Consider the following 26245-nt stretch of genomic DNA (forward strand, 5'->3'; position numbering starts at 1 on the left):
CACTTTACATTGTAAAGTCGTAAAGTGACGGTGACTTAAAATTTCATTTGTAATTAATAAGAGGCCGTTCATAAAATACGCATTTTAAAGGTAGAGATGAGGAGGAGAGCGTTACGCCATTTTTTGTTATACGTGTTAAAGGATAGGGACCTCCGTCACAAAAATGTCATAAGGTTGGAGGGGGTGCAAAAGTTCTTGATCGATATATTTTCATCGAATGATTTTACCGATCTAGAACACGGTATTTTATACTGATTAATAAACTAAAAACAAAATTGCATGGCATTAATGATAAGATAAATTTTGGCAACGAATAAGAGTAAATATAATTTGGCAACGTGGCGCGCACACGGCTCAGCGCATTGCGATGACAGTTAAGACGCTAGTTTTTACACCAATCCCAGAGGCGAGCTTGGTCGGATTAAACGCGAAGTCTTGTCAGCTAATGGACGGCACTTGAGACACCTCTGAGCCTGGGCCATTTTTAAAACTCAACATCCGGATGCTGTGAAAATAATTTAGGACTTTATCAATAATTTCCTCCTAACTCGCGACGGGAGATAATCAATCACGACTTACTTGTCCCAATGCCGCCTCGCCGGTTAGGCCAGTCGGTGAACCGGAGTGGCTTCGTAGTATACCTCACAAATTAGAGTCTTCATCATTAATAATAATCCTGTTCTGAAAAATTATCACGAGGTCGATGGTAAGCCGAAAGCTGATCTTTATGACCATCGTAAGGTGGTTATAACCAGCGCACACCTGTACTGTTATGATTTTCCCTTTTTGCCTCGAAGCATATTTTGACTTGAACAGTTCACGATGATAGAATGAAATAGAATAGGAATAGAATAGAATAGAATAGAATAGAATAAAATGGATGAAAAATAGGGAAACGCTGTTAGGGAAACTGCAACTTTTCGTCCTCGATTTTTACTTGCCCGAATCAACTTTCAAGCTTCCCTAAAACTTCAACAAAAGCACGAAGGAGCAGTGCCAATCAACGGCGCCTTCGAAATATGAATAGGACCGCACGGAACCCCTATCAAAACTCATTAAAGCCAACGAAGGCAGAGCGAGGTGATCATAACGCCTGAATGCAACTAATCGTGTTCTGTGGACGTGCGTGTTGCATTATGAAAATTGAAGGCTTTTTCTAAGCCGCGTCCGGCTGAAGATATATACACGCTTGCAATTTCTCTTTCATATTTTTGGCCGAAGTATCACAAGCGCCATGCGACGTTTCAAAATCTCCGCCGCCATTTTATTTTTTTACAAAGGAATTATTCAACGAAGCTGTCCGAAAATTTCACTAAATTTTCCTTCAGTTGCCGATAAAATCCAGTGAAATTTTCCAACAAATTCAACCAACAACTTCTCTGTAGAAAAATAAAATGGCGGCGAAAATTTTGAAACGTCGCATGGCGCTTGTGATACTTCGGCCAGAAGGTGACGACATGCAAATCACGTCCGATAAATCCCGTTAGAATTCAAAGAGCAGTTTCCCTAGCCAGACATGCACCGATATTTGGTCAGCCGGAATGGCTCTCTCCTCCAAACGCATTCTAAGCGAATGCTTTTGGCTCAAAAATGGTGAAATTTCAGGCGAATGATTGACAGCACCTCCGCGCGCTCCTGTTGAGTTTGTTATGATCGGACGCTACCGAGCCGAGTCGTGGGAAACAGCGGGGTTTTTCGGTGCGCGAACCCAGAATACAAATCGCAGATGTTGAAGTGACATTACTCGCATTTTAAAAGCGGCATAACCTCAAAATTTCGAAATGCTGGGCCTGAACAAGTGCCAAAGCATGAGCTACATCGAGCAGCCGTTCAGCGCGGAGCAGGTCTACCAACAGAGCAAACAATACCTCGAGAGCTCTTCCAGCTCCTACCAGAACGGGCAGCCGTGCTCTTTTTCGGCTTTTTCCGCCTACGAGAGTGGCACTGGAAACGGGCCGTTCCCGACGGAAATCGGCAACGGGACCGGAAACTACCAGTACTCGTACTCGGCTGTGAACGGAAATGGATATGACTTTCCACGGCAGCAGAGCCATCAGAGTCAGCAGCAGAACCAGCAGTTCCAGAGGAGTAATTCGATGCAGCACCCGATCAAACGGAGCAATAGCGAGATAATTTGTAAGAGAGGATTTAAGCCCTCCGACAGAAAGGACCCTCAGAAGAAGGAGTTCTTAACCTCTTTGTCGCATAAGCTGTGGAGAGTTTCATTGGTAAGAACATGCTATTTAACGAAAATTTATTGAATTAATCACTTTTCCCGATTTATTTTCCTTATATGCATGCTGCGTGCTGCGTGCTGAAAATAGGCCAACTAAGGCCAATGACAGTAGGAAAAGAGGACCGGTTTATTTAAATTCCCTGTTACGTACAAAATTGTATCAGAAAATTTACTGTTGATTTTTAGTAGCTGGTGTGATTTTATACACATACCTATGTAGTCTAAATGCTGTTAAATCAACATCCTTTAATGTTTCGGACGATTTGATAAAAGTTCGGAGTTGCGTTTATTGTTTTTCTTTAGGAATGTATCGAGTATACGGATTGCTTATCATGTAGTAACATAACCTTCGATGATACATTTTTTCAAGTCGTTTTATTTTGGTATGTAAGTTTTTTTTAAAAAAAAATTAAAATCATAGAATTTTAGAAAATTGTGTCGCGCAGAGAATATTTCGATTCCTTTAATGACCGGCACTTGTACTTTGTATTCATTGGCTTGTGGAAAGCTGAAGTTTTTGAGGTAAATATTTCATCCTAACAAACAGCATCGTAACTTTTGGGATGACAAAAACTACTTCTTTAGCCTACTTGAAGTATTAAAAAAGCTAAGGGTTGCCAAGAGAGAATGAAACAGAAAATAAGTCTAGTTAAACATTCTAAGATTTTTTCCAAAATTTTCTGAGAAGTCCGTAATAAGTTGAAGAATTTAAACTTCAAATTCTTCTTAAAATTCAGCACTGTGGGAAAAGATGTGACAGGAGAACTACGACAAAGCGGTTCTAATCTGACATTTTGCACTGAGTACGCAACGTCTTACTTTGCGTCGTGAAAAATTGCAATATGAGATCTTTAATCGTATTAGTTACTGAAGATAAATAAGGTAGTTTGTAACACATACGAATCCGTCCCCGTAGGGCAGTATTTACTCTCTACGTCCACGCGTGTTTGGAAGAACATGACGTAAGAAAATGAAGCAGCTGACCCCTACGATTGTAGAGTGGGTTCAAAAACCTCTTTCCATGAAAGAGCGTTCAATTTTCGGTCGATGATTTTATCGGGTGAAATTTCAAGCGACACACACACTGGCTCATTGCCAAGAATCGTACGATCAAAGAGCTCATATTTGACGAGAACACATGTCTATGACTTGATCTGTCAATTTTTCCTCACGAATACACGATTAGAACAGTATTTATCATGCTCGTTCACTGTGTTCAAATTTTTTAAAGGAAATTTGCGAAGGATTTTATTAACTTTTTTCAGAATTCTCTGAAATAGTAATTTCTGACATGATTTTGATCGAAAAACATAAACTTTTTAAGCTATTTTTACTACTAGGCCATGGTCAGTTTACTGAAAGTTCATATCAATGACTCATTGCTCCAGGAACCGAATTTTTTCGACTCTCTCTCACGGAGGAGCAATATCCATCGACGAATCCAAACCGCATCGCCGGCCAATCAGAAGCGCTAAACCGAACTTAAGTGCAGTCAAAGGTCGTCCTAAGTACATACTTAGGACTACATACTACTTAGGTCGTCCTTAGTGCGGTGGAAGCCTGAAAGGATCGACGAAATTCGACCTCTGTTACATTGTCTAAAAAGCAAAATGACAAGAGTTATGATCAAATGATACCAAGATGCTGAGATGTCGTGTCTCTCTACCGAAACTACTCTGAAAAATAATGCAATTAACGCGATCTTGTAAAATAAAACTCCAGGAGTGACGTTAAAGTCAGAATAAACACGTAATTAGGATGGATTTATTGCTCCGCATTCATAAGCCGTCGCCCCCCCCCTCCCCCACATCCTCATTCTACGAATTATCAACCGAGAAAAAGTGGGGGAAATAGGTCATGCGAACTGAACAAGTTCAATATGCCCCCCATATTCCGTTGGTCAAACCAAACTTTCGGTAGATGTCATGCAAACTTTCAGCTTACATAAATGAAACTTTTCGTCGTATGAACGGAAATACACGTGAAGCTGAACTGAAGGAATAGTTACGGTTTAACGATTGGCAAGTTCAGTTTGACATAGCGAATAGCACGAACGGTGATAAACAATGAACGGTCGGTGCGCATATAACCGAGCTTTTTTCTCAGTTTGTAATTGACAGGGAAAATTGTAAAATTGCACCGCCTGATCTGTAAGGATGTGCGAACCTACTTTATAACCTTACTAGAATGTCATGAAGATTAAACGACCTGTGGCATGAATATGCTGATGACGATATCTGCGAGTACATATAATCTGCATTAAAGTCGAAAATCGAAATAAACATTGATGATTTAAGTCCAGAAAACCGAAATATGAGCCATAACTAATTTCCTGTCAATTTCTTTTCCTGGTCTTCACATCGAAAGCCGCTACCTGATTACATTTTTAGCGTGTGAATTTTACATTGACTCCATCGTTCTTGAGTTTGAATATCAGCGTACTCTTGTATGCTCGAGGGCTAATGCCGAAATTTAGATGACGTTTTTTCGCTTTGTCGTCACGTCCGGAGTTCGCTCCAGGCGGCCGACAGTGGGCCCAACCTATTGGCCAAAACCGTCGTCGTTTAATCCTCTCTAAAACGGGTTAAAAGGGCCCGAGTGAGCTGATTTGAAATCAGTCTCTGTCACCTCCGAAACCAGCTTCAGCCTCGACAAAAGCCCGCGCAACAGTTGCACTTTCCAATGTTTCTAAATGTTCAATTACGCGCTCTGCGGGGTGTCCGAACAATGCCACCTGAGCTAGCTCCCCCTCTGTTTCCCAGTATACCTTTCCTTTGAGCCGAGAATGGATTTACGCAAAATAAAAGGACGATTTATGTTCGTGACCCTCCGTCCTCAAACTACGGCCGGATGAAATTGGCGTTTTGATTATGGTTCCCACTCACCGGCACGTATTAGCTTAATTAGCAAGCGCGAGGTACCAAGCCGTGTGCGCTGTGATAAGATCTAGTCTGAGATAGAGGAGGGGAGGCTACTCTGCCTCCCAGGCTCCGACGCAGGACCCAATTTCCCCAATTTCGCAAAAAAGGTATAATTTATTTCAATTTTTATTCATTCATTCATTTATTTTAACGAACAATGGACCAGTCTTGACAGTTTTCGCTGTCTTTCGACAAAAAAACTCTCTCTATTTTATAATCTTGACCACAATCCTTGATACAGAAATTTAAACCAAAGGTATACTCTATATCATTTCGGTAAAAAAGGATCTTAACCGGTGCTTGTGTGGTTCACTTGCAATAACACACGCTTGTACCCTACGCTTAACATTGTTTTTTCCACAGAATGGTGATACTGATACAGTCGAGCAAGCCTCATCCTTATTTACGCTGTTTAGAGTTTAGATAGAAAAAATCATAGCTTTAGCATTAAATGCGTTTAAATGACGCTTGCCAGAGTTTACAGAGATGATGTATATAATATAGATTATCAGTACTCACCAGCACATATTTTTAATATTTTGATCCAATTTTAGTGGCTTTTGAAGACATCCTTCATTTATGAATCAGGCTAAAGTGCATGTGTGAAGAAATCCGTATTAACAACACAAAAGATCATTTTAACAACCGAGGATGAATGATGTTCATTTAGCGAACTATTTTTCATTATGATATCGTGAAAAGTTTTCAATTATCAGAGTATTTTTCAGCACTTCAATGTAAACTTTAAAATGACAGCCGTTCCTAATAATTTGAATTCTTATAGGAAAATCAATAATTACTGTAGTCGAAATAAAATATGCTCGAGTACCTACATCTATACCGACTGTAATTTGTTACAATAGTGGTACGTTTAAACTAGTATGTACATTATTAGGAGTCAAATGAACTATTTGAATGCACTAGAACACTGAAACCACGCACACGTTAGTCACTGCTATCGAAATGTTTGCAAAAATTAGACGAGATATGTATTAGAGCCCGCGGTGCCGTCCTAAACGGCTTTGGTTACTTTCAAAGCGTGCAATAAATCAAGGTGCGATACTCCGCTATCACCTGACGTCACCTATAATATTGCCTCCATCGTAGCAGCTTGAACAGCTTGTTTCAATAAAACGGAGGAAATATGCCCCTCATTAAGCTGAGTTGCCGAACAGCAATATTCCTAAAAACACCACTTTCTCTCTCCACCATATCCGCGAAGTGTGCATGGAGGGAGCGCGATAAAAATAAAATGTGAAGATACAAGATTTATCAGGAGGAGGGAAGCAACCTAAATCGAACGACACTATTGCGGATTCCCATATTTATCAATAAATTGTGGATAGAGTTGGACAAGCGGATGATAATCGTGTGCATGTTACGCAAGAAATGTTGCCTACACCATACATCGAAGGCACTTTCTTAGGTTTCCCTGCCCTTTGGTTCTTACCATATGCATCGTCGGCTCGACTCGAGAATCTCTCACCCCACCACCTTCAGATAATTAATACTGCTGCAATCATGAAGGTTGCCTTATCGTGATTCTATGCTTCATCATGCTTAAAATGTTTCTATTTTGTGCATTAAACTCGCATTTCATTTGACTCAGTGCTCAGTTATTGTTAATGTAATTGAGGCTTTGGGTACAGAAAGGGTATTTCTTGGTTACGGTGTTTCAGAATTTCCACTGCTAATTTATATTTTAGGGAGGACACTATTTGGTGAATTTTCAGAAATTTTCAGTTTTCGGCGCAACCAAGGAATGCTCTTTCTGCACCCAGCGCTTGAATTCAAAAATGCATTTCTCACCACCCTTAAAGCGCCATCCTCGGACAGTGAATGTTTAAAAGTTCACTGGTTTGCACATATTTGCGGTCAAACTGCAAAAATGCGTATCTTGGCTGCGATGGTTCAAAATCTCCGCCTCTGTTTTATTTTTGAAAAGGAGACCGAACAAAAAGCATGCTTGAAATTTGCACAGAATATTCTTCACACAGAGAAGGAAAATAATCACCGGAGTTTTCAAGAAGTGACGATTAGTATTTTTTCCGTGGAGAATAAAATATGGCAGGAGGTTTGCAACGCCGCAATCCGAGATAAGTATTTCTGCAGATTCGCCATTGTTATGTTAATGATACGAGAAATAAATGCCCGAGAAATCCCATCAAACTTGCAACCCTGAAGACACCAAGCGCAGTTGCCGCAATTGACGAGTCCATTGTGAATTAGTTTAAAAAACGACAGAGGCTGCGATACGATCTGGCAACAAAGATGACTTTCATGACGTCATTCCTCTGCCTTCCGCGATTTCCCGCCGACTTTTGCCAACTATTTGTTCTTTAATTTTGCGCCAACCGCCAAGTGGGGCCGGTAAACTCTGAAATGACTCGATGATCACGGGGATACGTATATTTTACTCTGCACGATTTCGCTGCGGCTTGCATCCCGGTTCGGCTAACCTTTCAATCATTTTGTCCATTCCTTCACGCTTCGCTTCGATTTCCGGCAAATGGCCCCCACACGAAAGCGTTTTGATTAATTTTAGGGAATCAACAAACTTTAATTGACTTACCGAGCGAGCTTTTTGCCTCGTGAAATGTTCTATAAAGAGCCTCGGCGATGATGTAAACTTTTGATTTAGCCGAGTTCAATGCGGAACCATGTTTACTGCAAGTGTCTTTCATCCCATCCTATAAAACGTTTGTCGAACTAATCGACTCTCATTTTCAATCATCTGTTTGGATTCTTGCAAGTAAAAATGTTTCTGAATTTTTATCGATAATACCTCATTTATTATGATATTCTACATCTACTACTTACTCAAGAAAATGTTCTAAACATTTGAGAAGCTTGGATCAAAATCGTGCGAAGGGGCATGTATAACTCATCGAGAAAAATACCATCAAACTTACCGTGTGAACAAGCGAACCGCAATTCATTAGTTTAACATGATCACTTTTCCAGGTGTTTCTATCCTGTTCGTCAAAGTTTAGTGACAATTTTTCCATATTCCCATAGATAGTAGATATTTTTTTAGAAAAAGTTAATTAAGTCTCTTTACAAAAATGTGAAAAGAGATGTCTCCATAAAAAAAATGTGTCATGCGGAAACGTCTCTACGAGATGTAATTCAGTCGAGTTCGTCCAAACGTGTTCACTGAAGAAATAAGCGAAGAGAAATAGACCATGTGCGAGCTGGCCGCTCGCTCGTTCGTGTGATGAGTTTATGGCAGGTTAATTTCACCCTCTCGCACGGAGCACTAAACATTTCACGCCCACGCGCCATAAAACACGCACACTCCATAAGTTCATCTCATTCTAAATATTTGATTGAGAGATAAAGTGATTAACCGAGTCCCGTGCAGGAATCCGAACTATTAGTGGAATGCTTCAGGAGGCAAATGGTAGCTCTCCAGTTTTATGACGGCCATGAAATGTGATAATTTCTCAAGTTAATGAGCGCCTAGACTCAACGATTCTAGCGCCTAGTCGTGACAACTTGCAAGAAGGAAGATGTCTGTTCTGACAACTCCTGCCCGCGCTGCACCTGCCGCTGTCAGAGCCGTAACTTTTGCTGATAATATTTTGCCGTGAAGATTATTCTTCTTCTCTATTTGCGGAAAATAGGTCATTTGTAAATATCACTAGAAAACAGGTAGCCTGGATAAAATGCACGGGAAACATGTTTCCTCCGAAATCGCACTCCAACAAGCTCAGCAGCCGAAGAGCCAGGTATGTCAGACCTGACTGCCAGAATTTGGTAAAACTGCCTCGAAGTCGGTACAGTACGACGAGCACTAAGCAGTCTCACCGCGTATATTTTCGAAAAACGTGTTACCGTATAAGGAGCCGGACCAGACCCTTTTGGAATATGGAATAGTATCATCTCATTCCGCCTAAAAAGTTAACTCACCAAAAGAATATAGTTAAAAAACGGTATTTCCTCGTTTTATGACATAGTGTTCTATGTAAAAGAAAACAAATTTATACAAATTGTCGTTTTCCTAACGTAAGAACGTAAGTACATTTCAAACTGCAATTTCTTCTCGCAAATTGCATTTATAAAGAGTAAATCGCACATTTGGACATTCCTAACTGAAAATTTTACTGAGTTATCTTCTGATCTCTTACAATAATCAGAAAAAGTTTTGACAAAAATTGTGCAGAAACACCTTCGTAAAAAAAAAATTGATTTTTTTTAGTCAATATTGCAACCTTGAAATGGAGTTAGGTTCCTCCGTCCGGAAAACGACGAAATGTATTTTGAAGATGATTATTAGAGCTCAATCTCAGTTAACATACGGCTACATTTTGCGAGAGAATAGTCTCAGTGCATCAAGGAGACGAGATCCCACAAAACTCCTCTCCGTATTGGAACACACCGTTACCCCGTCTGCAAAAAAGGGGGCCAGAGCACCCCCCGTAAATCGCTCTAACCACACTTATGACCTTTTCGCATGAGACGAAGACCATCGCGCGGTATATTAACGAACACATTATCTATTGAAATCCTCCATGAAATAGGCGGCATGCTTCAATCACGCCAGTGTTGCAAAATTCAAATTCGAAGCCTTTGTCATTTGATATACTGGAAGTTAGAAAATTTACGCTTCCCGAAACAATGCATGCTCGCCTTCACATCCCACGAGCTGCATGGATATGCCGTGTGAATATAATTTCGCACGCGTGATAGGATAACCTGACCCTGAGGAGGCATTTCAGACGCTCTGAGAACATGGGCGCAAAGAAGAATTTCTTTGCCCAACTGCCATAGGTATTTTTCAGATGAAAATAAACGGATCGTAAAATATGGACAATTTGCCAAAAAGCGATTTTATTGTTGGCTTATGATTGCCACGGCCGCCGTGGCAATCATGGACTCCGCAATAGATTCGAATTATGCAGTTTCCATTGTTGAAAATATATACTCATCGCATTATGTACTAATCTCACGATGAGGAATAGGTCTTGACAAAACCATTTGGAGACCGCCTGAATGTGTCTCTCTGCGACTTTTAAGAACTGAATATTTCCTGGATCCTGCTGTACTGCTACGATACATACATTTTTAAACCATAAGCACGCAACAATGAAGTTCTGTAAGCCCTAGCTGTTCCGTGCCTAATCACTTTTGCTACATTCTACGGTACCATATCAAGTGGAGGTATACATGTTACATGTTACATGTTTATCATGGTTTCTCAGATAGTTCTATGTTTTGATACATGTTAGAGCAACGGAAGAATGGCATTACCTAAAAAAATTAGGGGGTGAAATTCTTTGACGAGATTGATAAATAGTGCTGACGGAAAAAATGTTGTAAAAAAAAATTGATTAAATATCATTGGTGGTTTTGCATGGCGACTGCATATTTTTGGAACAAGAAGGAGAACCCTGAATCGATTATTTTAACGGGTTTTTTTGTCGGAGCATCCAGGATAGGTTCATTTTTTATAAAATTTAATGAGAGGATCTCCGAGTTTAGGAATCACAGGGCATGTTCCCTCACACCGCTTCTTCACACGCCCATTTTGAGCGTACGTGTACTTACGTGACGGTCTAAAGTCGTCAATGTCTGAGAGTGACCAAAAATTCATCAAATTTTCAAGTCGTGAGGAGGCAATTTTGACATTTCCTTTAATTATGACGCCTGAAAATCCTAAAGGTGAATAAACGAAAGGGCGCATAAAACATTACAATTACTTTCGAATCATTCATTTTTGAACTTTTTTTCATTTTTTCATTTGCATGTTTCAACATTTTACCTTTGAGCTTATATTGGTTCTTTTCTTACGTAATGCGACGGCATTGAAACGAGGCATTCTTGCGAAACGTCCCTCGGGGCTTCACCAAAATTTTCGGTGAGAAACAGAGCGGCACGGCAGGCCTTTGAAGCGCCCCCCCCCCCCCCCATTCCGGGCTGATTCTAGCGTTACCACGCATGCGTGAGAATTGCAAATGTAATTCGCCAATTCGCGCTCGACGGAAATTAAATATCGTTTCGCAACACCAGTGACCTCAACTCATCGGCGTTCGCGCGTTGAGGGAACTCCTTCCTCGACTGACATTTCATTCTTCTCGGGTTCCCTCCCATTCAATGAAGACTATGACCTATTCCAACGCATGCGGCCATTGATTAGTAATACAAATTAATAAGAGTTGCTAGATTAGTTGAAAAATTTGGCTCCGATAATAAGTCCGCTATTTTTCTAGTTTTTTTTCGAGCGAAATGTTGCTCAATCAAGCAGTTGACATTTTTGTCAATTCTCATTGCATTCAACCAAAATTCGGGCAAAATCCTACGATATTCAATTTTAGCGCGATTTATCTTTAAGAGGCAGCATTTATGAGAACAAGACAGATTTGAAAATAATTAAATTACTACGCACATTATTATAATTAGAAAATTCTCAATTTTTTAATGGTCCAGTTTCGCTGGTTTGGTCTGGTCTGACCGCCTGGGCACAGAATCGTGTTTTGATGCTTGATTCTCGTAGATTAGCTAAAAATAATACGATCCGTTCAATCAGCAATTTCATACGTTCAATATTAACTTAGATATCGCGCTTTGAAAAATTCTGTTCATGACGTTATATCTACAACGGTAGTGACACACTTGGTTTCTTCCAATTTGCATTCATCCGAGTTTCACGTTAAGTAACCAGTGCAAAAGTGAATCTCACTGATTGATGAGAGCAAGGTGGGAGAAACCAAGGGTGTCACTACCGCGGTGGATGACGTCATAAACCGAATTTTTCAAAGCGCTAAATCTCGGTTAATACTGAATTTATAGAAAGTTGCTGTTCAGGGAATTATTTTTACTTGCAACTGATCTACAAGAATCAAACATCAAAACACAATTATGTGACCAGCGCAACTGACCCATTCAATCAAAGGTAGATATCTAAACCTCGACCAACCTGATCTATACGTCTAAGAGATGCTCAAGAATTTTGATCGACAAGGAAAATAATATTGCGAGCACTTGCGGATTCAATTGAAGTTACAACTTCAGTAAAAATTAGAGAGCTGTAAAAGAACTTCTTCGTTGCAATTAAGTTTATGGCCATTCCTAATTTCAAAATATTGCAAATTTAGTCGCTACATTATTCGACAGTTTGATTGTGTCAATCCAACATCTGCTCCCAAACATAATTGTGGTTTTGCTTTTTAATTTCATTCCTTTCTGAGAATGTTTTACCCATAAAGGCGTCTCAGGTTGGATAAAAAATATGATCAAAGCTGTTTGAAAACAGAGACCAGAAGCGCAGAACGGCAGAAAGTTTCGCACTTCATAACGCTCCTTAATACATTTTATAGTTGGACCGTACTTGAAGGTTTTACGAGGAGCATGATGTCACATATCGAACGGACATCAAAATCGTCGCTGAAGGGGACCATATCGTCGCATTTGAAATGCCAGCGCCTTATGTATTTCACCTTCCGTTTGATGAGCGATCAAAAAGTCGCATTTAAATCTTCACTAACGTGCGATCATATAACTTTTATGTTGGCGATAATCTTGGAGGCTGATTTCTTTTCTGAATTTTGATCCGTTGTTTCCCTGGGAGCTCCATTAAGTCGGAGCCTTGGCCGGTGCATTTTTATCCCGGCAAGTTGGCAATGCACCCGTGCCGCGGATGGAGCTCTAGCTTTAGGCAACTTGGACGCCGACGCAAGCTGCGATGCATCGCGCTGTGGAATTATATTCGCTGCGACCAGATCTCTCCGAAAAGCTCATAAATTAATGCATAACTCCCAGCGCAGCGAGCCACCGTGAAATCAATCCGAACGATCGGGATGTGGAATCAAATCGAGAACCACCTGTCGAACCCTTCATCAGACAAATGCCTTCTCGTGAATCAATGCTGAGGATGGGTTCCGCGGTACTACTTCATATCCAACGGTGAAACAAACTAGAAAAACATAGATCTTGGTCGCTGTGTTTCAAAATTTCTGTTTTTATTTTGTTCTCTGGGCAGGATATCACTTGACACATATTTGTACATAATTTTTAGAGAATACTCTTAAACGGGCAATATAAACCAGACCATAACTGTCATCCCACAAATAAGAGGTATGATAGGAAGTTTTGAAAGTCACAAACCAAGTTCGAATTTTTTGCTTGGAAAAAATTTGCCCCGAAAGGCTTTGGGAGGATAGAAGACTTTGGCGGCTGGGTGTTGCAGAGAGCCAAAAGAGCGCTATGAAAGCGGCTTTTATGTATGTATGTAAAAAAAAATGTATGTGGTTCATACAGACTTATTAGAACGAAGTATTGCCTCCAAAAATGTAGAATTGAGATGATATTTTTAGCTTTTCGGATGTGAGTGTAATGGAAAATTTCTGATTTATTAAAAATACCTAAGAAATCAGCCAATTAATAGCAGGCATGTTGCGAGATAAAAGCATATACTGTAAAAGTAGCAAACTAAAACAACCTTGAATTATTTGTAATTGCACAGATGATTTGTAAAACCATCAAAGAAAATTTGTTGATTCCAAAAAATCTCATAGTTTTGCGGTTTCAAAAAAACTGGTATTTTCGGAAAGTTCACCATTCATTCTTTTCTTTTTTCAACAGTCAAGCAGGGAATGAGTATCAAAATTCGTGGCATGATTTGCACAGGTTCTTGATCAGCCGCACTTAATTATCATCGAAGACCGGTTTCCCGTTTAACCTGGGGGTCGACACGAATCGGGCGAAGCTGCGGCAACATCGCAGCGCAACTGAATTAAGGATTCGGTGATATCACAAAGTCATAACACTCGTAAAAGATACTGAATAACCGTCCCGCCTTGGCCAATTCGCTTCCTTCGCCAATTTACATGTAAATACATACGTTTTCGCTCATTTGCCCGTCGATCGCTCGCAAAAAGCCGCATCCTTGCTGACCGACTCACGATCAGCTGTCGTCGTTTCATCTAACTTTATTCGTCATAGTTTCAGAGCTTCTTTCTTGCTGGAATCTATTCATGGAGAAAGCGTTTTTTGATGCAAGATAAAGGATTACAGATTAACGGTACCCGGATATACTGCTGGGACCAGGAGGAACAAGGCATTTAATAGCTGGCATTAAATTTTAATCCATTGTTGGTGGAATTTACTGGAAAGGTACCGCCAAAAGGAAACGAGCCTCCCACTCTTATGCATTTGCATGTTTTTTATCACAATGCCGCCTACTACTATATAGACAGAAAGTTGGAAATGTGTACCTATAATGGTGATCTTTATAAAGCATAACGTTTTTTTACTATTCTCATTGAATGGGGCAACCCCCCCCCCCCGCCCCCCCTATAAGAAAATTTGATATTAGTAGAAGCACTGTCCTCCCTCCCGCCAATAGGAGGACAGTGGTTACGGAATTGGGTGCACTATCTACTCTTTTTGTGGATTGTCATACACTTAGGGTGCTAATTTCACCTCCTATTCATATCACTCGGAGTTTCTAGGTACTATATACACTTGGGCATAGAATTTCACTCCCAAATTTTTATCAATGTACGAACAATCCCTTGCCTAATGTGACAAGGTATATTCTGTCTCTTCAGTTATGCGCAAGGCGGCAGCATAGAATTTTTGAAGAATTCCTCCAAACGGAAAAAATTCGGTGTCACCGGATTTCATTGGAGTATCCTTTTATTTTTTTATTTTTTTTTTCAAATAGCCCATGGGGCAATGCTTATTACCTCAGCCCTAGGTGAGCATTGCCTGAAATCATCAAATTCAGGTCTTCTGCGGGCTAATTGTTGAACCTGATAAACAAAGAAGACATAAGGAGTATGGATCGATCCTATAGGTTGAAATGGGTGGTTCTTGTAGAGCAAGGGAGAAAATAACTGAGTGACTAATAAAGGATCCCTCGTGAGTTGCCGTTTAGTCTACTACCTACCGCCTTTGTCTATCGCAACCACCTGCTTCCACCGATAGGATCCATCTATATACTTTTTGTCATCTTTGTCTATAGCTTTGTCTACCAGTTTCAACAATCAGCCCGCTGGCCGGGAATCGATCCCAGGATCTCTTAGCCATAGGGCCAGCGCTACAACCACTCACCACAGTCTGATAATACCATTCCGGTCGTCCAACATCCACGGAAGCGGCTCTAATTATGAAGTCATGACACCATACTCATGCAACCCAACGATCCTCAGCACGGAGCGTAAATAATCACGACGTGTACCACTATTTTGTGCAATTTTTTTCATACTCGTCGCCGATATGACGCGGCGAGCGGGGACTCGCAGCTCCAGCCCAACATCATTATTACTCCCGTCATGCTAGGCCAAAACCGCGCACCGACATCCGGAATCTCACTCGAGTTAGGTGGTTCTTACCTGGCGTAGAGGTCTAGAGCTACCTGCTGGTTATCAGCGTCCATCAAAAGCGCTCCGACGGCGGACGTGCGCGGCAGAGGGCGCTGCTGTCTCTTTCACGGTAATTTTTATCTGATCCAAGCCGACGCGAAGCGCCGCGACCAGTGGCGTGGCGTGCTTTGCGAGATATCGATTGATCTGCCATTGAAACCTATGGTAAAGGATCGATAAACAGGGTGTTCGCAGCGAACACCTTAATAATCGATTCTTTACCGCGGATTCAAATGGGGAATATCGATAATCGATCATTCACGCCTCGCCACTGGCCGCGACGCCCAGGGGCTCAGGATCTTTCGAAACTTGAATTCATATTATACGCTGAGAAAAATGTATGGTGATATTACTCACCGAAACAGCGGGTTATGCGTCCATCGCTTGGTGAGGTGTTTTGGAGAGTTTCTGCGATCGTGTAATGGCCCCTTTCTCTGGAAAAAAAATTGAGGTCAATTTTTTTAGATTATATTTTTGATAAAAAATTTACATGATTAGGATACAAGCTTCAAAAGTATAAACTTGCGAATCGTAAGGAGTACAGTAAGACGTAACAGGTAGGCACCAATTCCCTCCTCACTGGAAAAAAAAACACATTGGATCTAGAGTCCAGACTCTTGAAAACATTGACAAGGAAAAGGACTCTTGATTCAATCAGATTTAAGCTTAAATCAAAAGGAAATCCGCTCAAATTAACTGGCTTGATTCTTGATTTAAGCTTAAATCTGATCGAATCAAGAGTATTTTTTCTAGTCGATGTTTTTAAGAGTCTGGACTCTAGATCCAATGTGTTTTTTTTTTCCAGTGCTCATTGAAAGTACCTATGTAGAGAGAGCGCGGGCAATCGGGCATGTTGGAATATGGAGCTCCTAGGGCTGAAAAAGGCAGTCAACCTTTGGATACAACAAATGTCACTGCCGATCTTTCGATTCCGATCGAACCAAGATGGCCAAAAATGATCATAAACGAGAATTTTTCCGCAAAAATAAGTTTTATGCAAAAATTAAGTCAGATATGTGCTTTACAAACGACGGGCTAAAATTGTAATAATAAATCACAGTGAACGATTTGAATTCATAAATTGGCTACCTTTTTGGCCCTAAAAGCTCCATGACCTAACCTCAAAATTTTTTTTTTTTTTTTTGCTGGTTTAGTGGCTTATATTCCGTTGGAACCTACAGCCATCGATAGGCAGTATTTATTGTCCTTAGACATCATGGGATTTAGGCACATCCATGCTGCAGGCTTTCAAATTTTCAGGGATTAAGGCCGAGTGGAATGTGTTTCTGCAGATCCACTCGTCAGTTCCATGAAAATTTGTCGCCACCACCGGGATTCGAACCCGGGACCTATTGGCCTAGAGTCAGACGCGCTGACCACTAGGCCAACCTGGCCGGCAACCTCAAAATTACCGATATGTCTGCACTTTTCCTATATAAGTACTATAATTCAAAGTAGTCATTATTTTGAGACCCCCAAGGCTCCATGAGTGAGAAATTGTTGACAAAAGCCCATTATCTCTCCATAGAGGCTCTCTACTCATTGAAACTCGGGAATAAACGAATTTTCTCATGGAATAAATATCAGAATTCAGTTCGAATTTTAAAAAATACGAATCGGAATCAGTCGGTTACATTTTACCAGCGATATGAACTTGCGATCAAATAACATATTTTTCATCTACGAATACGACCATCGATGATTTAGAACCATTGTGCGGCTGGGCAACCGGTTCCCTACAGCGATGATTGTTGGATGGTGGCCAAATGCTTGCGAGCAGAAAGCACATAACCTCGTGCATAGATCAGTGAGGATTCAGCGGTTTTTCATAGCTTATGGGTTCGGATCTTCGTCCATGTGGTCAAGCATCGGTGTAATGTCGAGATTTGTGTTATTTTACAAACTGCACAACACGTGTCATGTCTATTTTGATCGAATAGAGCTCGGCCTGAGTGAAGTATCATATTCCAACTACTACCTCTTTCGTGGAAGGAGTAAAGTGTTTGGATTCAATGCAGCCAACAGGCAGAAAATTGAGAAACTATTCATCAACTGAACTTCATTTTGCAAGCAGGAACTGTAATTCCTGGCTCAGTTCAGAAACGACGTATGTGCCATTAGTTTCCCAACGTGCACAAGTGTTTTTACGGATGAGCCGGAAATTATAGTCCCCAATTGCACACAAAACCACTGAATGATTCCTCCTTGTTCTCGGACAGGTGTGAGCACCGTTAACAAATCAAATCTTGAAAAATTTCCTTCTATGGGAATAGGTGATTTGTGTGCGCCAAGGATGATTTGTCAGTTGAAATCTTTCTCTTACTGAAGTATCACTGCAAAATTTCTGACGTTTCGAATGCGAAATACTTGTAACCAGATTCCTCCATCTCTTTTTTCCCCATAATCTTTAGTATACTACTTCTTAAATTTCGTGCGCGGGGTTTCTTGGCGCGTATACGTAGTATACAACCTTTGTGGTCGTTACGACCCCCCCCCCCCCTCAATACAATGTATCGAGTACCTTATTGGTTCCTTGCCGGAGAAAGATTACCGGGCTGGCTTCGAATTTTCGTAATCCTGTCAAAAAGTTACCATAATGTCTCAGTCTTGAAGGTTGATCGCTATTCGCATTTCTCTGTATTTTTAGTGTATTTTCCGAAGGACAGAGGCGGATTCAGTAAATTGGCAATACCGGATTTCCTCCATTTGAACCCATGCTGAATAATCGATTCTTGGAGGAGCACATGGCCCCTCCAAGAATCGATATATTTCCTTAGGTTTAAATGGAGGAAAGACAATGTTGCCAATTTCCTGGATCCGCCAATGCCGAAGGAAATACACAATTGCGTTTTTCTTATTTGAATTTTTTCTTTTTTTCTTTTAAAATCAAAATTAACGAAAATTTTAACCCAGTCGATACGACCCAATTCACGCCAGCTCGACCTCAGTCGAAGCCCAAGGCGAATCACCTCAGTGCGAAATTTTCTCTCTCTTCTTTCTCGCGTGCCTCGACGACTTTTGCAAAGGACCGCGACATCACCACCACCCCCCCCCTCTCGTTCGGCGGTCAGCGATGCAGCTGCCGCGTTGGCTTGACGCAGCGGTGACTCATTCGGGTTCTCTCCTCTTCCGCAGCTGGGAATGCTCCCGTGGATGCGGCACTGATCTGTATTTCCGTATGAGCCTCGGTTAGCACATGATCTTACTTGTTTCGAGGCTCATCCTAGAATGCACTTACGCCCTTACGGCTCTTCCGTAACGTGGCAGTGATACATGCCAGGCCGAAGACGCGGCAGCGACCCGAGCGAAGGCGCGCCAGCAGGAAAGGCGGCAGGATTTCGACAGCGGCGCGGCGGTGGCGGCGGTGGCGTCCGAAGCGCCACTAGCGTCGCGACGCGTTCAAGCGTCAAGGTCCAATTCTGTCCTCAATATGCTAATATCGCCCGACGACGCCCGTCCGTCCGCCCGCTGCGCTCCCCAAATTATCCCGACCCAGGCTTGCGCTCTTCTTTCGGATTACAGGCTTTGTTAGTTGTGACGTCACGCAAGGGATTCGCCATTAAATCATCGACTGTCTCTCGAATGACGTCATTGTAGGGATTCCCCACTACAACAAGCATAGATTCAGTCAGGAGATTAATTGGGAGTGCGCCTGCGGGCTGATAATAGAATTTGATAGACAAAGAAGACATAGGAGCCATGGAGCGATCCTACTGGTTGAAACGGGTGGTTGTTACAGACTGAGGGCCACTAAGGGGGAAAACGATGGACTAACCGTAGGTTCTCTCTTGGTTTGCTCTTATTTTGTCTATTATTTACCTTTTTCGTCTATACAAGCACCTGCTTCCACCGATGGGCGCTTTATATCCCTTTTGTCTTCTTTGTCTATCAATTTCAATAATCAGCCCGCTGGCCACTAGGCGGACCAACCCGGGTGCTGCGCTGCCTCTTACCCCGCTTTGCGAGGCCCTCTCAGACGGATTCAAAGGGGGGCTAAGCCTTAGGGGGCGCGCGCTTCTATGTAAGACCCAAAAGAAAGGAGGAAAAAAGGGGGAAGGAAGAGGGCATGAAGGAACGGAGAAAAGTAGAGGAAAGGACGCTCATATTTGGCAATTATTTATGACGAGATTTACTCCAACTGCATATATAATTAAACGCTTTAAAATGTCGAAAATTTTCTTTGGGAAACCAAAGAAGTGCCAATCCAATTGCGAACATACAGAATCGAAGTACCTGAGTCCTCATATGAGATCCCTGTGGGTTAATTTCGATAGTTCGGGCTCATTTAGAAACTATTTCCGATTGAAAGCCGTGGAAATCATGAAAATCGGCCCAGCAGATCTTTAGAACGAACTGTGAAAAAAAATGAACATGTATATTGTTTGAAAAGGAAGGGTTTACAAAATCGACGATTTTAGAATTCACAAAATCAATGCAAAAATCAATTGAGTCGTAGCATCGTGTTATGATGCATGGAACATAAGGACCAAAGCAAAATCGTATTTGTTAAAAATCCATGAATTTGGAGGAGCTTTCTAGCCTTAAAACTAGAATAGCTGACATTCGAGAGAAACGTTGTCGAAGATCTCATTTCGGTTGGCGATCTCATTTCGGAGCCTCTTTCCTCGTATCGTCGTCAATACAGCCGACTACACGAGGAGGCATTTACGGATTTCGTAACGAGTCTCAAACGGTGAGCAGTCGGTGAGCACCATAAAGCCCAATTTACACGCAGCCTTTTTCCATCGAGCAACATTCGATACGACGGCATAATCAACTTTATTGGCTGCAATCAACACGGATGAGGTTGGATTAGAAATTGAATCCAATGAGACTGAACCGTGCAATATCGTTGTTTTAATCGTAATACATTCGACTCAAATGTTCCGGAGCGGAACTAAGGATGAGGTCAATGGTGACCTAAGAGCAGGAGACCAGTGAGTGTTATGGCTTCTAGTACAAAAAGAATATAGGGCTCATTGGTTTTTGGAACTTACGTCATTATTTGCTTCCGCAAGCTTTAGCTCTGTTTATGTCGCCTGTTCGGATTGAGCTCTGTTTCGTATCCGCCGAATGTTTTATATCGTACTTCTCATCCTATGTTCCGTTCGCCGAACATGATTATTTCAAAATATTCGCCTAAGTTGACTCCGCATTCAACTTTGAGCCCAACTCAAATAAATTTTTTCAGGTTCGCCCGGAAGCCGATTGACTAATTCAAAATCAGCGGCACCAAAAAGCTTAAAAATCATACGAATTTTATTCGAAGGATCGCATAAGTTACCTATTTGTGGGGGTTCCTTGTACCCTGAGCCCTTGTACCTTCGAACAGATCCTGATATTTTGCTCATTTATGTGGTCTGTTGGGAGTCAATTTACACAAAATTACTTTAACAGCGCGTTTTTGCCAATAATGTTATACTGGAGGAATTCTAGCTTTGATATTGCAAAATACTTGAGCGCATACAGCTCGAAGAGGATTCAGCGATAAAGCTGTGTATTTTTGTCTGGATGAAAACAGGCAGCTAGGGATGATGTTCTAACGGTTTTAATTCCAGCACTGTAATTATTTCGACGTCTAGCCATTTGTGGTCGTTGTGCACCTCGAAAGTGAGTGAAGCCCTCATTAGGAATTCACAAGACGTCTTATTCTACTGTAATGATGTAAGTCACCCACGCCTCTCCCATTGTTCGCCACGTATGACCACAAATAAGTTTGGCAAACTTAGTAGAGGTGTGCGGGGAACGATTTGAAAAAGCTAAATATTGCGTATTTCAAGGGTCAACGTAAAATAAGTGCTTATTACTTGTTTGTTCCTTCGGTTGTTACAAAACATTTCGATTGTGATTTAAAAAGAAAAAATTTAAAGAAATTGAAATATTGATCTTTTCTAGTTTTTCTCAAATTGTGTAAATAATCCCAATATGTGTCGAAGCTGGAATAAAATATGTAAAATCTTTTCATATATGCAATTCTCATAATACTTTCATTTGTTTTGGCCTTCGGATCATTGCCAATAATAAATTTTGATATAAACAATAATGAGCCATCCCAATATCATGTAAAAAGTTCCTACAAAAAGCGGAAATCAACGCGGAATCGTCTCATGTACCTAATGTATTCTATAGATTATTATTGATGTCATTCATATGCATGTTAAAACTCAATCATAGTTGAAACAAAAACCTCAAAAACAAACAAAATAAAAATATTTGAATTTTTGAGAACACTGACGATGATACACGATTCAGAGCTTGAAAAGCTGCTAACTGCTGAGAACCCATCCAACATCAAATATATGTGTTTGAATTTTCGTTGAGAATATTTGTTGCATTTTAACTGTATGCAAACTGTGCTTTTTTTATCAAAATAATTTTCCCCTTTTACATAAATAACTGATTTTTTTCCTGTTGTGTACGTACTTTTCCCTTTTATCAGATCTACAAATTCTAAGATGAATTTTAGATTGTACCGGTCATTGCTATGAGAAACTGGATTAAATAATTTGTTTTGTGGTTTCCGGTGTGTTACAGGAAGCGAGCGGTCAAAAAATCAACACAAATGATGGTTTGGACCCGCGACCCATTGACCTGGAGAAGCTGTTCACCCCCGCATCTGACTCGGGCGAGGTCACGCCGTCCAGACAAAGTAAGACCGCTGTCTGTCAGCCCATCGTACGCTCTCTCAACAATTTTCTCATCAAGGGCCTCTTTCCTGCTTCATGATTCTCGACAATATTTTTCATGAATGTTTTGATCAATCACACAGTTTCTTACCGCGGGAAACATTTCTGACTGCGAGCACAAACTTTTGGACAAGACACATAGTACTGATTAACTGTGTTCTAATACATAATCCCGAAGAGTAAGATTTTCCCCTAAATATGAGCAATGAAACTATGATGAACTCAGTTTTTAGTCATTTCTCGGAATTTGCCTTCATCATTTTCAGATATAGACCTTTCTCTATTAGACTGTCATGTTATATACTTACACATTTAAAAAGCCTGCTCGTCATTCTATATTTCCTATTACCCAATGAAATCTTTCAGATTATCAATGACTTTTTTTAAAAATCCGCTGAAAATCAGAAGGAACTCGTTAAACTATCTTTGTTGTCAATAAAATTGTTTTTAAATTATACATAACCAAATCATCGTCAAATGGTGAAAATCCTCGAAAGAATCTGTGACATCAAAGTATCCATACCGATTCACAAAATTCATGTGAATTAAGCAACTTCAAAGACAAATAAAAGCTAGAGAAATCCTGAACTTTAACAATGTATCCGAACTTGTTTTGAACTCGAACGAATTTTTTATTCTATTGACAAAAAACATTCATAATTAATCTTAACTGATAATTCAAAGCCACGATCGGACAGGAAACACCGGAGTTTGCATGTTTCACAATGCAAATCTTAATTAAGGTTTGGCAATTCCTTCAGTGCACCTCTAAAAGTCTATGTAGGGTTGACCGTGAAAATTCCTTGTGAAGTCTTCGAGAGATAAGAATTCTGTGGAATAAACGCCACTTTCGTTGTTGTAATTTTTTATCCCTAAGGCCTTATCCACACGAGCGCAGTTTGGGCGAATCAGTTCCGCACGAACTGAGGTTTCGCAGAACAAGTCAGCCAAGTTTTAATAAGTTTTTGAAACAAGTTCGCGCGCTCATGTCGACAAGGCCTAATGATAACGAATTTGGTACTTACAATTTTCATATTCTGATTCAGGGCGAATGTACTCGTCGAGCAGTTTCTACTCTCCGCATCATCCGACGATGGATGAGCAGGTAGAGTTAGCCAGGCGGATCTCTCACTCACTGTCCGACATCAGCAACCAGCAGAGTAAAGGGCAGTCCATGTACGTCAACCGTAAAAAACGGTCCGTTAAGTGGGTCCACGGAGGTATGCCTTCACACTTCAGGGTTCTTTTCTTTGTGCTAATCAAAATTTCAACTGAAAAATTTATCGACCGAGAAATTTGTTTGACAAGCATAATATTGGGCGTGAAAAAAGAAGCGCCTTCAATTTTTTGCATATGCAACACGGGCATCCGTAGAACACGAATAATTGCATCAAAGTGTTTCAACGCTAGTTGCGCCTTTGAACAGGACATAGATATAACGTTTTGTTTTATTTACGTAATTTGACAGAAATTATCGAGTTCTATTCCTGCTTTGTCATCTCCTTATTTCTCTTATTCTTTTTATTCTTCTCAACTTTGATCCTTTCCTCCTTCTTCTTGATTTCGTTTCTATCTGCTCTATCATTTTCCTTTTTTTCGATGGAAGTTTTGTAGGTACAAAGACAAAGACATCAAAATAATCAGACAGTCTTCTATCGAGCAAATCGTCGTCCCTCTGACGTGAAAACATATCTAGATTACCAACCCCAGAAAGCATAAGTTTTCATACGTTTCCACACAAGTGAAGGATTGCGCTACGGCCATTGAAGTCCTGCTTTTTTAACTTTTAAACATGTAGATTTATTCCGAAGAATTGCAACGCAAAAATTCGCACACAGAAAAAAGAGAAGAAAACGCAGAGGATAGAAAAATAGATTATGTTTTTCACGATAATGGAAATGACATACTGAGTTATTGAAACTGGCTGACCGACCCACCACTAAATCGCCGAGACATTAATGTGATGAATTTTGACGGCGCTGGCGCGGCGCCTAAATACAACTATTCGTTCTTCATGGATGTGTGGGTTGCATAATCGGGAACTTGAAGGCGTTCTCGCTTGCATCACCCCTTTAACGATCGTAAAGTGTGTCGTTTCATTTTATTGGTGAAATATTTTGAGTGAATTCTATTTTTGTGATAAAAGATCGTCTTCAGCACGTCTTCTTACACGCTTTAAGTGATAGCATGGCGCATGCATCGGTCAAACGGTAAAATTAACGCTGTCCATACCGAATACCGAAAATAAATCCATCGCTGTCTTTAGCATAATGTAGCTTTTGAGCGACCAGCAATATATATTGCTCGGAGTAGCCAACATGGGCTAGTTCGAAAATTAAACACGGCATTCTCACGATTCCAAATCGCTCCCTATAGCACCGTAATACAATTGTTGTTAAGCCTGGATCTGAGTCCTCCCATTGAGACGATGTAGGAAAATTGCCAAAACAAACACGTTTCAAATAATAATCTCCCATCATTTTGAATGACACCGTGACGGCACGACCGAAATCAACAATTCGGTCTAACGGGCAGTCAGGCATGCCTTGCCTACGAGCGTAATATCACCAATCAAAACGCGAGAACAAAGAAAAAATGTAAAGCATAAAACGTGCCATAGTTATCTGCACTATATTCTAATGGTGCCAAGAAAGTAAGTATGAAATGGTCATAACCGAACCTATTGAAAAGAGGTCTTGTACGGCATACTGATGTGTGCAAACAACCGTTTTAATAGATTGCACAATTGCCTTTCTACCACCGATACCAGAGAATTTTTGTCAAAAATCTTGGACACAAAATAAAATGCTTTTGGCTGCCCGGGGTTTTCCAGTAATCTTGGTCAAATTTTCAAGACTCACTTTTCCGATCACAAAAAGAAAAATTATGTTCTTCCTTCAATTCTCAGACAAATGAAGAACCCAAAAAATTTCGGAATAGGCCGTTACAAATGAGGTCCTGTAACACCCGTCAATTTCACTGCGACGTGAGAAACTTATAAATCACCTCAACTTAGAAGGACCAGAACTTAAAACTCGATTAATCATCGTACCAAGATATCAAAGTTGCCTAATTTTAGCTCGTTCGAACTACCATAATGGAATATTTGCATTTCGTAAGCGGCTTGATTGCATCTGAATATGCAGACGTAGTGAAATCTAACCTTCGCTAGATGCTTCTGCGTCTTCGAAACCTCGAAGACAATACACTTGTCAATGAACCACCGAATTTTTGAATGAGGATCCCGCTAAGACATGAATTATGAGCTGGCTACTCTATCAGTATTGTTGGTCCACGAGTCCTCTCTTGTCATGCATGCTGTAACTGACTGATGACAAACGGTCTGTGGTACGTAGAACCATTAGTGAGACGAAATTCTACGGCGAAGAGGCGCAAACAGCTTGTTAAACGAGTCGCGTGTCAAATGTTGAGTAGTTGACCCCGTGAGTCCACCGGTAATAGCAATGAGCCTACGGCTAATTCTTAGCTGCAGTAAACACGCACCCCAACTCGTGAAGAAAATTATTACACCTTTTTCTCTGGAGGGAAAAATCATGTAAGGTCTATTGGAACCGTTCAGAAATAGGAAAATATCCAATGAGTAAATATTGAAGATGAGGAAAAAGTATACCGAAACACGCGAAATATGGTTGCCTAGCTGCGGTAGGTAGCCATACCCCTATTTAAAATTAGCGACTTTCACTCTGTACTTCATTTTGCTGTTTACTATGTTTTTCTTCTAACCCATACTCTATCAGCTATTCCCACTGGGTTTTAAACATTTTTTAACATTTTTCAAATTTTGACCAGATCCCTAGCGTCATAGTTCGTTTCGTCTCTTGTTCTATTCCTCTTCATCATACACTGCCAATTCGTTTCTCTGATTAACTTTTTTAGCTGTGTCTTGTGTTTGTAACTGCTTGCTGAAGATGGGCTAAGCCTGAAATGCATCCAAGCTAATAAATTATTCTTCAACAACCATATTTTGCGAGTTTCGGTATACTTTTTCCTCATCTTTATCATAACAGCACGCGA

At 40.7% G+C, this 26245-nt stretch overlaps 2 protein-coding genes across 9 annotated transcripts in view; one reads left to right on the forward strand and one right to left on the reverse strand.

Annotated features, from left to right (window-relative positions):
• The window catches only part of LOC109030563 (cGMP-dependent protein kinase, isozyme 1), a 113471-nt gene that overhangs the window by 82645 nt on the left and 4581 nt on the right, over positions 1–26245 (reverse strand). The window contains exon 2 of one of the 2 annotated variants that reach the window (XM_019041586.2): positions 15882–15958. The gene's annotated coding sequence lies outside the window, so the exon portion shown is untranslated. Of the gene's footprint in view, positions 1–5676; positions 6168–15881; positions 15959–26245 lie in introns of those variants that run through there. The other variant, XM_072298483.1, reaches the window with a different exon arrangement.
• Positions 1–26245, forward strand: part of LOC109030562 (uncharacterized) — a 106449-nt gene that overhangs the window by 51517 nt on the left and 28687 nt on the right. For 5 of the 7 annotated variants that reach the window (XM_019041578.2, XM_072298478.1, XM_072298482.1 and 2 more), the window contains 2 exons: positions 22059–22173; positions 23257–23430. In XM_019041578.2, the coding sequence (XP_018897123.2) occupies positions 22059–22173; positions 23257–23430 (289 nt within the window). Of the gene's footprint in view, positions 1–1605; positions 2229–22058; positions 22174–23256; positions 23431–26245 lie in introns of all 7 variants that reach the window. The other 2 variants (XM_072298481.1, XM_019041585.2) reach the window with 1 other exon arrangement.

Source organism: Bemisia tabaci, chromosome 3, assembly GCF_918797505.1.
Source record: "Bemisia tabaci chromosome 3, PGI_BMITA_v3".
Lineage (NCBI taxonomy): Eukaryota > Metazoa > Arthropoda > Insecta > Hemiptera > Aleyrodidae > Bemisia > Bemisia tabaci.